Source organism: Corylus avellana, chromosome ca5 (assembly GCF_901000735.1).
Source record: "Corylus avellana chromosome ca5, CavTom2PMs-1.0".
In the NCBI taxonomy this organism is placed as follows: domain Eukaryota; kingdom Viridiplantae; phylum Streptophyta; class Magnoliopsida; order Fagales; family Betulaceae; genus Corylus; species Corylus avellana.
In genome coordinates this window covers 9558336-9569510 of record NC_081545.1, presented here as the reverse complement: position 1 = coordinate 9569510, position 11175 = coordinate 9558336, and the positions used below count along the sequence as shown (strand labels likewise).

At 39.9% G+C, this 11175-nt stretch overlaps 2 protein-coding genes and 1 non-coding gene across 3 annotated transcripts; 1 reads left to right on the top strand and 2 right to left on the bottom strand.

Annotated features, from left to right (window-relative positions):
- Window positions 1-265: 265 nt before the first annotated feature.
- On the top strand, window positions 266-338 carry TRNAE-CUC (transfer RNA glutamic acid (anticodon CUC)). The gene has a single exon. It is a non-coding gene; the product is annotated as a tRNA-Glu (tRNA).
- Window positions 339-522: 184 nt separating this feature from the next.
- On the bottom strand, window positions 523-4449 carry LOC132182521 (uncharacterized). Its single transcript, XM_059595789.1, has 3 exons — window positions 4150-4449; window positions 3109-3393; window positions 523-1791 (listed from the first exon to the last, which is right to left on the bottom strand). The coding sequence occupies exons 1-3, from the start codon at window positions 4300-4302 to the stop codon at window positions 634-636; spliced, it is 1596 nt and encodes a 531-aa protein (XP_059451772.1). The 5' UTR covers window positions 4303-4449; the 3' UTR covers window positions 523-633.
- A 1637-nt stretch (window positions 4450-6086) lies between these two features.
- LOC132182955 (CASP-like protein 1C1) lies at window positions 6087-7793 on the bottom strand. The gene is made up of 3 exons (XM_059596328.1): window positions 7599-7793; window positions 7394-7496; window positions 6087-6521 (listed from the first exon to the last, which is right to left on the bottom strand). Exons 1-3 carry the CDS (start codon window positions 7751-7753, stop codon window positions 6288-6290), a joined length of 492 nt encoding a protein of 163 aa, XP_059452311.1. The 5' UTR covers window positions 7754-7793; the 3' UTR covers window positions 6087-6287.
- Window positions 7794-11175: the final 3382 nt, after the last annotated feature.

The window sequence follows — 11175 nt, the reverse complement described above, 5'->3', positions numbered from 1 at the left end:
TAAGAAAACACTAATCCCCAAGTTTGCTTATCTATAAAAGGATGCATATCCTCTCTTCGAAACCAAATGCCTTACTATATTGACTCAAGCTCTACTTAAAATTTATATATATATATATATATATAGCCAGCTCGCGAGCTAGTTTGCTTAGACTTGGCTCATTTATATTTTTAAAGCTTATGATTGAGCGACATATATTGGGCAAAGAATCATATCCTTAGGGAGTTATAGTTTATATTTAAACAGTTGATAACATTACTAACAATCCGTTGTAGTCTAGTTGGTCAGGATACTCGGCTCTCACCCGAGAGACCCGGGTTCAAGTCCCGGCAACGGAAATTTATATTTTTGCAATTTGGCAACCACAAGGTTGTTGCAGTACGCTTGAAAGTAAAGAAAATATGAAGGGGAAGAGAAAATGTATTTCTAACAAAAGTACGCTTGAAAGTAAATGGATTGAGCTCATAGATAGATATACATAATAAATAAATTTTTTTTTGTTCTTTTCTGTCAAACCACATATACAAGAACACCGTGCACATTGCATCATCCTTTATTCAATGCATAATAAAACACGCAATGATTGTCACTGATATTGTAAAAGCTAAAAACATTTGACAAACTCTTTTGCCCTCACCATCCTCCTCTCTGAGAACCCCCAGAAGAATGCACATTCAACCTGTCAAGAACAGTATTAAAATCAACAGGCTGCCCGCTTTCCTCCATCCTCTGGATCACGCTCGCAACATGGTCACCCCTGAAACCCATGCTCGCCATTTTCTCGATCAGCTCGGCATAAGGGTGGTTGCGAAAGAATTGTGAATGGCTAGGATTCCGGACCATTAGATTGGGGCCTGTTGTTTGTTGTTGTGGATTCTGAAGAGAGACACTTGTTGGAGGATATCCACCTTGAGTGTAGTGAGGAGGTTGAGGTGGATGATGTGCCCTCCCTTCATTGTCATACATCATATATGCACTTCCTGGAGGAAGTGTGGGCTGAGGGCCAGCAGTGGCATATCCGTCACCTGGTGGTGCTCCAAAAGTTGCCTTCATTTGCTGAGGAGGCTGCTGTGGAACTGTTCTACCTGCTCCTCCACCATATCCGTATGGCATGGCATCGGCACGGCTGGATACTGGTTGAGGAATTCCTGGAAATGAAACCTGCATTGGCATGCTGTTTGGCAGTGTTTCCGGAGGAGATGGGTTTGTTGGTTGACTTGGTGGGTAGGAAGAGTAAACTGTTGCTGGTGGGGGCCTGATCTGAGGTTGCATCAACGGCTGTTGTGGTGGCTGGGATGATTGTTGTGGCCATTGCTGCTGATACTGAGGGAATGATTGAACTTGTGGCGTTTGATTTACTTGAGACTGGGTTGGCTGTGGTCCCACCCTAGAGATGTCCTGCAGTTGGGGTGTTCGGTACTGAGAATCAGAAGGCAGATATTGACTCTGAGAGTGTTGTGGTTGGGCCGGTGGATTTGGTAATTGAGTCGGAGGGAGATAATAGGACTGTTGTTGGGTTAGATTCTGAGGTGGTGCTTGTGAGGGGGGTGCCACAGGCTGTGGCTGTGGTGCGACTTGGTGCGGCAGCGCAAGAGCTAACTGCTGGTTATGAGCATCAGATGTGTTGTCAGTCTTTTTGGAATCAGCTGCCGCTGCGGAAGCTTTCTCCTCATTGGTTTGGGAGTGGCTTGAAGAAGATGACTCTTTTTGCGCAAGCTGAAGCTTGGCCAACTCTTTCTGGGTCTCAGCAAGTTCTTGTTTGTCTCTTAGGATCTGTACAGATCTGTGGACCTGCAGTGGGCAATATAAAATAATCAACAGTAGCAAATGGCATCACCTACTTGAAAATGCATATAGTCATTGCGAGAAAAAAGGGTTAAACATGTTGGTGCATATGTCTTGAGCCTGCTAATTAACAGCAAAGCAAAATGCTTCCCTCCCAAACACTATAGTTCTAAACATGCATGGGTCCATATCAGGTTCAACTTGACAAAGGAACAAAGAAAAAAGAATGAATGGTTCTTAATTCAATAAGACCATATACAATCTATCTTGCTTAAGAAAAGCAGGTATGCAGATTAAAAGATTGGTCTCAGATGCAATCTTCCGTTGGAAAAGAGAACTTTGAAATGTTTGTATATCACCACTGTAGTCTTGGAACAGAATCCTTAATCCAAAGTTATTGTTCCGAGAGATTCACCAAGACTTACCGAAAGATATGTAAATTCTTCAAAACCCTAAGATGCAATAAGGCAAGTATATGTTACTCATTGATGCATAATAAGATATTTCTGCAGTATAATCTGCAGAGGTGACTTAATTGAGCATTTGCTGAAACAGTTGACCACCACCACAATCTGCCACTATCATCTAATTACCTCTCATGGGGTATACATATAGAAATATCAAAAGCCAACTATGTTTGTGCTTCAACAGAGCTCAAAAGGTTTATTTGTAGATAACATTTTTCTAATAATTTTTTTGATATCGAGGAACCTCTACAAGGCAGGGCCCTTCGGACCCACCCCTGCAGAGTAAACCCCGGCCCCGTGCACCGCACCCTCGGAAGTTTCCCTACACGGAACAGGGTGGTAAGTCACTGGCTATTCACCAGAGGGGTGTGGCCCCAAGGGGGAGGTAGCACCTGGTGGGTTTCGAACCTGAGACCACTGAGGAGCAAACTCAGAGCCCCAGGCTTTACTCCCTAACCACCAAGCCAACCCCTAATTGAGATGATATATTTAAACTATGACTAATTTTATTTTAAGGAGTACTCCACTAGAGTATCCAGAAAATGTGACTTAATTAACTCATTACCCAATCTCCGGGTTTATGTAGTTAAAACTCTCAATCCTCCCACCCTAAGTGAACAGGCTCACCAAAGTATCAGGGGTAGAAGAAAACGGTCTTCCTAGAAGCTTTATTTACCCGCACCCACAGAAAACAAATAATTTTTGGGCCCGACTATCCTTTGCCGCATTGAGGAAACTTTCAGAAGCTAAAGGACCTCTAAAGTGAACATAAGGGTGCCACATTTCATATCTCATACCAAACAAAGAAAAGAATATCCCCTACTTCAGACATAAAATTTTGGAAATTGAGACTCACTTCTTGAAGATGTTTCTCAAGAGATTTAAGCTTTGAATCTTGATCTCCATGATCTCGAACTAAATCAGACCGCATTTCTCCAATTGATTTATCAAGATTGTAGCAGTATAATTCCAGCTGCGACAACCGTGAACTGATTCCCTCAAGAAAGCGCATAAGGTTGTCAGCATACTTTTTCATACTTTTTTCAACTGTTGCAATCACATCTTGGCCGAAAGAATCTTCTGGCTGGTTATAGACCGCAGGAAACATTGCTGATCGTGCCATTCTGCTTTTCTGAAAATCCTGCTCACAAGAAAACACAGGGAGCTTCTAGAAAGTGAATACAACAGTATTCCATTTGCAGTCACTCAAAAGGCATTAGAAAATAACACTAGCTAGCATTCAAAACAAGTTGCTTTCCGGAATCAATAAAATAGATAAAATGCAATCCTTAAAACCATGTAAAAAAATTCTTAGATCCCAATCGATAAAAACTACCGAAGGATGAAAAAGTTGCAGCACAAGCATGCTATATACCAGCACGTCAATTGAGCATTTTCCTTCTTTATTAGTATGGTATTAAAAAAGAAAAAAGTTTCTCAAACGAAAAAAGCAAAGCTTGTAAACCATTAAAATCCGGGCACAGACACATACGTACCAATTTACTATGAACAATTTGAAAAATAATACAATTTTTTTTTTTAAAAAAAGATATATATACTGCCTTCTTCTTTAATTTGCTCAAAATGAAACCCCATCTGAAAAAATCTTTATAACTGAGCTCCGCTAAGGAAAAAATCTAGGTTTTGGAAGTTAAAGCTCTTTCCATATGTAGAAATCAGGACTTTAACCATCCAAAACAATAAATAGCACATGAAAAATCTAATCTTTACAATTCTACAAAGTAAAGCAATAATTAAGCATCTAGAATTTCATCCAAAACCCTAATCGCCATTTCAAACACTCCCAAACCCAGATTCCACAAATGCCCACCGAAAACGGACGAAATTACATCAAACGCCAACTCCACCGAAACCCTACTCAGTGCGGAACAGTTACCTTGCCGGAATTGGAGCCGACGACTGGGTCGCCGTGGCTCCCATTCGAAGAGTCCTGGTTCCCGTAGTCCTGGTATGAGCAAAGGATGTCATCGGTCCCGAAATCAAACCCCTTGGAGCCCGGGTTGCCCCGACCCGACGATCCAGACGCCATCGATAGAGATAAAGGGATCGAGATATTCGTAAGCTTCTAGAGCGAGAAAGCTAGGGCTTTTTCTAGAGAGAGATAGAGAGGGAGTTTCGTTTGGTTTGTTTGGAGACGAAGTTTCGTGGGTTTTTTTATTTATACGAGGATTTGGGGAAGCGAGAGGAAAACGTTTTTCTTTGATAAAAGATTGTGTTGGGGCTTGCGGTCAGATAAGGATTCGGTTCACCGACCATGCTTTTTTGCAGGTTTAGCCCTTGATTTTCGTGTATTTAAATATTACACCACCGCAACATTAATGTGTGTATATATATATTGATGTTGATTATGATGAATCATTGAATCTACTCTTTGTTTATGTTTTTCTTGTCACGCCCGCAACTCCTTACCTACCCTAAAGCATAATAGCATTGATGTCCGCTTACTTTGGCTAGTCGAGATGTAAATTTATATGAAATTTACCTATATTAGATTGGGTGCTTTAGTAAAAATTTAATATTTTTATCTCGTTTAAATTTTTAAAATAAATAATAATTTGATATTATACTGAAATAGGGATAAAAAAAGGTTTTTTTTTTTTTTTTGGGCATTTTTGTAGGGATTGATCTTCACTTTCGTTTATTGTGAAGAATCGGAATGAAATCCTCATAAAAAAAAAATGGTTTCAAGCATTACTTATCAGAGTAGATCTTGATTTTGAATTCTAATTTACTCTTATTTTAATTAAATATTTTACGAGTTGGATTTCACTTATCGAAAGAAACTGTTTAAATATTAATTAAATAATTAAATTTACAATTTTTTAGAATTAAGTGGTAATTTAACTGAAAAAACAGTCCAACCTAAAAGTAGCAAATGATGTTGTTATGAAATCTGTTATATGCATACATCTCTTTTTTCTGATCAATCACATGTGAATTTTATAGATTTAATAGTTGATTTGAAAAATTAAATGCTTCTGTTTTAGGATTCTTTAATTTCCTCTACAATCCCCCAAATATAGTAAATTAAACATTTGTTATCATGAATATAGAGGGATTGTCATTGGGAAAGTTTTATTGAAGCAACTGGTGCTGATATTCATGGCAAGTTTGAAACACAGATAAAGGCAACCTTCTAATTAATAGCAGAGTTCAAACCCAAGAAGATCAACTGATGAAGAGATAATCAAATAAGAAAGAGTTACACATAAAACCAACTTGTAATCTTATTCAAATTTATGTTGTATAGCCGATTGTAATATCTTGATGTTTATAAGTACAAAACACAAACACTCTCTTGCAAAGTTTGAGAGAGTATAGTTTTCGGATGGCCGAACCCACGACAGAGTTCTACCATAAATAGGAAGGAGAGTTTCTTAGAGAGAGGGAAATGTCATTTGTCTGTATGGTTTGGAGAAAGTGTCGCTTTTATAACGAAGCTTGGATGCTTGTCATGTGGCAGTGTCAAGTCCATTTGATTAATTGTCATTTAGTGGGTTGTTTAGTGAGTTTCTCATATTAAATAGACTTTAAGTTTAGACCCTATGTTGAGTGAATTGGAATCTTCTCTATTTTATTTGAACTGGATAATATCCAGTTAATTATATTAGAGGGGTTTTTTGTCCCCTAAAAAGGTGAAAAGACAAAAATATCGCTCTAATTAATATAACTAATTAGATAATATCCAGTTCAAATGAACTGGAAAAGACTCTGTTCTATACTGATTGGGCCAAATATTTGTGTTGTTAGGCCCAATACATTATTTACAAGAATGATAGAAATTTCTGTCAACCTACTTTATTAAGTGCCAAATGTCATATCTCACATATATAGCTTCCTATAGTTCGAATTGCAGATTTATAGAGCCATAGTTGACATACTCAGATCTAATGTGTGCCATACAATCATAACATAATATTTGTCACCAAACTTGCTCTCTAGCTACCACACCAGTAAAGTATGGAGGAGAAAGCCAAAAAAAAAAAAAAAAACCAAACTGAGAGCTGATATTATCTAAGTCTTTTGCAGAAGAAGAGGATCTAGGACAGTGTGGATGGAATAGAGTAGAAGAAGCATGTATATAATGACTCCAATGAAGCCAGCAACAAGGGCTCCTTTTACTTGGTCACAGTAGTTTTGAACTTGGCCGCAGATGGGCAGCCAACCAGCAGAAGAATTTCCTTTCTTGCCCACTTGAGCTATTGCCAAGGCTGCAGAAATGCTTGAACTGAGCAGCATGGTAAAAACCTGGTCCAGATAATGAATGCATTATTAGTTATATGGGTGCTATAAGGGTCCTTTACCAATTTCATTTGCACAGTACATATCTGCTTTATGAGCTCATTTAATACCATAATCTCGTATCACGAAGATTGGGATATTAAGATAAAGTGGATAGATTATAAAAACACTAATGAGTCGCATTTGTTTCTTATTAGAGAGTAATACTATATACTAGACAAGTATTCACTGTCAAAATTAATTTCCATCATCAAAATTTTACAGGGGATCACGCCACATCAGTTTTGGTGGATAAAAGGTAGATATTTATCCAGTATATAGTATTGTTCCTTTACTAGATGAGACTGAGCATTTGTAAGTGATTTTAGAGAATCCAAAATTGATTAGTTATTTTGGAATAATAACACATATGTGACTAATACTTTCCCTAATTCGTTATAAATGATGTCAAAACACTGATGTGGCCCTACCAAGAGGGAGATTAGGCTTTATAAGTGATTTTAACAAGCTCTAAATTGATTAGTCTTTTTAAAGTGATAGTGTAGATATGGTTAGTACTTACAGTATCATGTCATATAGGCATGTTCATCGTGAAAAACATTATATATATGTAAGAAGACTTCAAGACCATGTTTGCACACTAAAAATGTTCCTTTCTGTTTTCTGATTTCCATATATGTTGAAAGAAGAAAGTATGGGTGAAAACGCATGCAATATTGCTAGAAGTACACAAAGGAAAATCGAAAATGAAGCCCTGCCACTATTTCTTGGTGATTACTATGCTTAATTAAGAGCCACAATTCATTGTTCATCACTCAGATAAACCAAAAGAAAAACAGCTATATATTAAAAGAAATGCTTAATTTGTAGAAAATTACCACATCCAGGGCAACGACCAATCGCCAGAGCAAACTCTTCGGAGGAAGAAAAAGAACCAAAAGCCCATAAACACTCACAATAGCGTTTGCAATCACAAAGTACCTATTATATATATATTATCAAGCTTTTAGCATTAATTAAGCCATAAAAGAAGAAGAAGAAGAAAGTGGTACAAAACAAGAATTGAAGAAGCTTATTAATTACTTGAAGGCCGGGGAGTGGCTGTACTTTGCCTCCACAGATACACCAAAGACGGAACTAGTTTGATGGCTTGTTGCCATGACAATTGCAGCTGAAAGGGTGGCTGCAAGAGCCAGGAGCCTGAGCAGAAGGGTGCAGAGCCTTTTGATCTTGGCCATGGCTGGAATATGCTACAAAATTGAAGCTCGCTCAGGTGCACATGGATGGCAGTGATGAGATTAATATTCAAAGGAGTTGGTTGAAATTTTAATTTATTACATGGAAACGTTACTGATGAGGGGCCCTAGCTAGAGTGCGTTAGGAAGGCAGATGAAGGGTGGTACACTTGTATTCGTACTTTTTTGCGCTTTGTTTGTTGAATTTCTCACCCGTTACCACCACCCTCAATATCTAGAGTTTCCACTTTTTCTGCTATCTTCTGTAGACTTTTAGGTGTCTAAAGGCAACGTGTTTCTTCTTCTTGAATATTTTTTATTTTTTAATTTAAGAAATCTAATATTAGGAAAAAGAGAAAGAAAAGAGAGGGAAAAAAATTATTTAAATATATATATTTTTCAAATAAATGATAAGAAAAAGAGAGAGGAAAGAAAATAAAAAAAATTAAAAATAAGATAATGGTAAGGAAAGCAAAAATGCCATCCTAGATGCACTTTTGGTTCCTTTAAATTTCCTCTGGTTTAGAGAATGTTAAGAACAATTTTGCAGGAAATTTTTTGGAAGTTTTTCCTATATCTATAAATAATAATATAATTTAAAGAGTCTATTGCTAGTGCTCTTAATCTTTCTTCGTGTTGGAAAACCAGTGTTAAGAAAGAGAAATTAGACTTGGTGGGTGTAGCTCTATTTTTTTTTTTGGTTGAATGTGCTAAAAAAAAAAAAAAAAAAAAAGAAGGAAAAATGAGAGTTAGTGTTGGGTAATGGATCGGCCACTCAAAACCCAACACACTTCTAGGCCCAGTCCAATGTGCAAGCCCACTAAAGACAGGCCCAGGCTGAGACATAATCGGCCCAGTCCGAAGTATGACTAGCCCACCGAGGGCATTATCATCTTTTTACCAAGGGTACAATGGTCCTTCGGCTAGTAAAGAAAACCCACTTTCGCCAATGAACATGGGATTGGCCCGGCTGTCAGCGCCAAACCGAGACACATGGGCCTAAAGATAACTCGAGTACCCACGTCCAACACAAGTGTGGCCGAGCCACCCACTATTCACTAACACACTCCACAATCTCATGATCGAGGAGTAACCCACAACCCATAATCCACTTCGCCAGCATGGCACACGTGGATCCTTAGGAATGTGAGGCCGAGAATTACAGGGCGACAGCTACTACCTGATGCCTATAAAAGGGAGTCACCAGTTCATTATTTGGGTAATCTCAATTCTCTCTCTCAAGCTCTCATTGAGTATTTGCTCTCTCCCTCTCAGATCAACTACTGACTTAGGCATCGAAGCTATCCCTCGCTGGCACACCACCGGTAGCTCTTATCCTATCTTTGTTATTTTGCATCCTGACTAATCCTCGAACATTGTGCCACTCTTCGGACATCGTGCCACGTCACTCCTCGGAAAACTGTCATCAACAGTTTGGCGCCGTCCGTGGGAAAACTTCGATTTTCATCAGTTCTTACCATTCAAAATTTGACATGGTGACTACACATTAGCATCCAGAGCTGAATGTTCATGTTAACGTTCTTGGAGCATCCAATGATCCGAACGGTTGGATCGCTTCATTGGAAGAATTCATGAAGCATATGACCGAGTCCATGGATGCCATGAAGAAGCAGAATGAAGACCTCGCTTCTCAACTCCCTGCTAGAGGGAACCGAGAACATGAAGAGAGACGTAGAGGGAAGCGACTTGTAGGTCATGGAGATGGCGAGAGCTTTGTTCATGGCAGCCATGACACAACTGTACAAGGTGAAGAGAACTCCCACAATGAAAGATCTCATCAAGAGAGATCTCATCATGAACGATCCCATAACGAGAGATCTCATCATGACTGATCTCATCATGAGAGGTCTCATCTCCCTGCTAGAGGGGACCGAGAACATGAAGAGAGATGCAGAGGGAAGCGACTTGTAGGTCATGGAGATGGTGAGAGCTCTGTTCATGGCAGCCATGACACAACTGTACAAGGTGAAGAGAACTCCCACAATGAAAGATCTCATCAAGAGAGATCTCGTCAAGAGAGATCTCATCATGAATGATCCCATAACGAGAGATCTCATCATGACTGATCTCATCATGAGAGGTCTCATCGCGGAGGGCATCACAAGACCAGTGCGGATGCAGAAGTAGAGGATTTGAAGAAAAAGTATGTATGTAGAGATGGCTCGGCAGATAGCTAAATGGAGAGGACCAATCGGTGGCCGAGGATCTGATGCAGAACATGAACCTACCTTTCACTGATCGAGTGATGAGGTTTCCTCTTCCCGATAAGTTTAAGGTAACCCGTGTCGACAACTACGATGGATGCAAAGATTCAACCGATCAAATAGAGAGCTTCCGAGCTCACCTCATCTTCCATGACACTCTAGACGAAATCCCATGCCGAGCCTTCCCACTGACCTTGAAGGGAGTTGCCAAAGAATGGTTCGGGAGGCTGCCTCCCAAGTCTGTTGATAGCTTTGATTTCCTTAGGCGACTATTTTTTAGTCAATTTCTGGTGATCCGGAAGAGGAAGAAGTCCCCTGCCTACTTGTTGTCCCTTGTGCAAGGGAGGAATGAGTCCCTGAAGGACTACATGATCAGGTTCAACCAAGAAAAGCTGAGTGTAGAAAGCTCGAAAGAAAAGATGGTGCTTTCAGCTTTGATGAACAGGATCAGAACTGAAGGGTCGCTGATAGCTGAGCTAGCCCGGAGACTGACGTTGGTAACTTTTCGTCAGTTTATGAACAAAGCCTAAGAGTTCATAAACCAAGAGGATACCATCGAAACCCTGATGAAGTCCAAAGGGGAGAGTGGTCAGGGTGGAGCAAGTAGCAGCAAGGCAGCATCAGAGAGCTCCGGGAAAAAGAGAAAGGAGGAGAAGAGCCCAAAGAATTCGGGAAAGAAGGTAGAGCCTTTCTACCAACGACACCAGAGATTGACTCCTCTGAATACCAGTGTCACCAAGGTATTCATAGAGATCAAAAGGGATCCCAATTTTAGATGGCCAACGAAGATGAGGACTCCTTCGCAGAGACGCAACAACCAAAAGTTGTGAGTACCATAATGACCACGGTCATCCGACTGAGGATTACGGATGGAGATTGAGAACTTCATAAAAAATGGGAAATTGGTGAGGTTCTTGGCCGAAGAAAGAGAGAGGGGTAGGAACCCTCAGGAGCACCAGCCTCTACTGTTGGAGGCAAATTATGAAGGTCTCGAAAGAGGATGAGATCAAAGAAGAAGATGCGATGAGCTGAGGAGAGATCAGGACGACCACCAAAATCCTCCGAATCAGGATGTGATAGGTGAAATTCACACAATTTTGGGAGGGATAGCTGGTGGTGGAGGAGAGTCCAACTTTGCGAGGAAGGCTCACGCGAGGAAGGTGAATATAGAGGAGGTTATCCTTCTGGAAAGGCCCATAA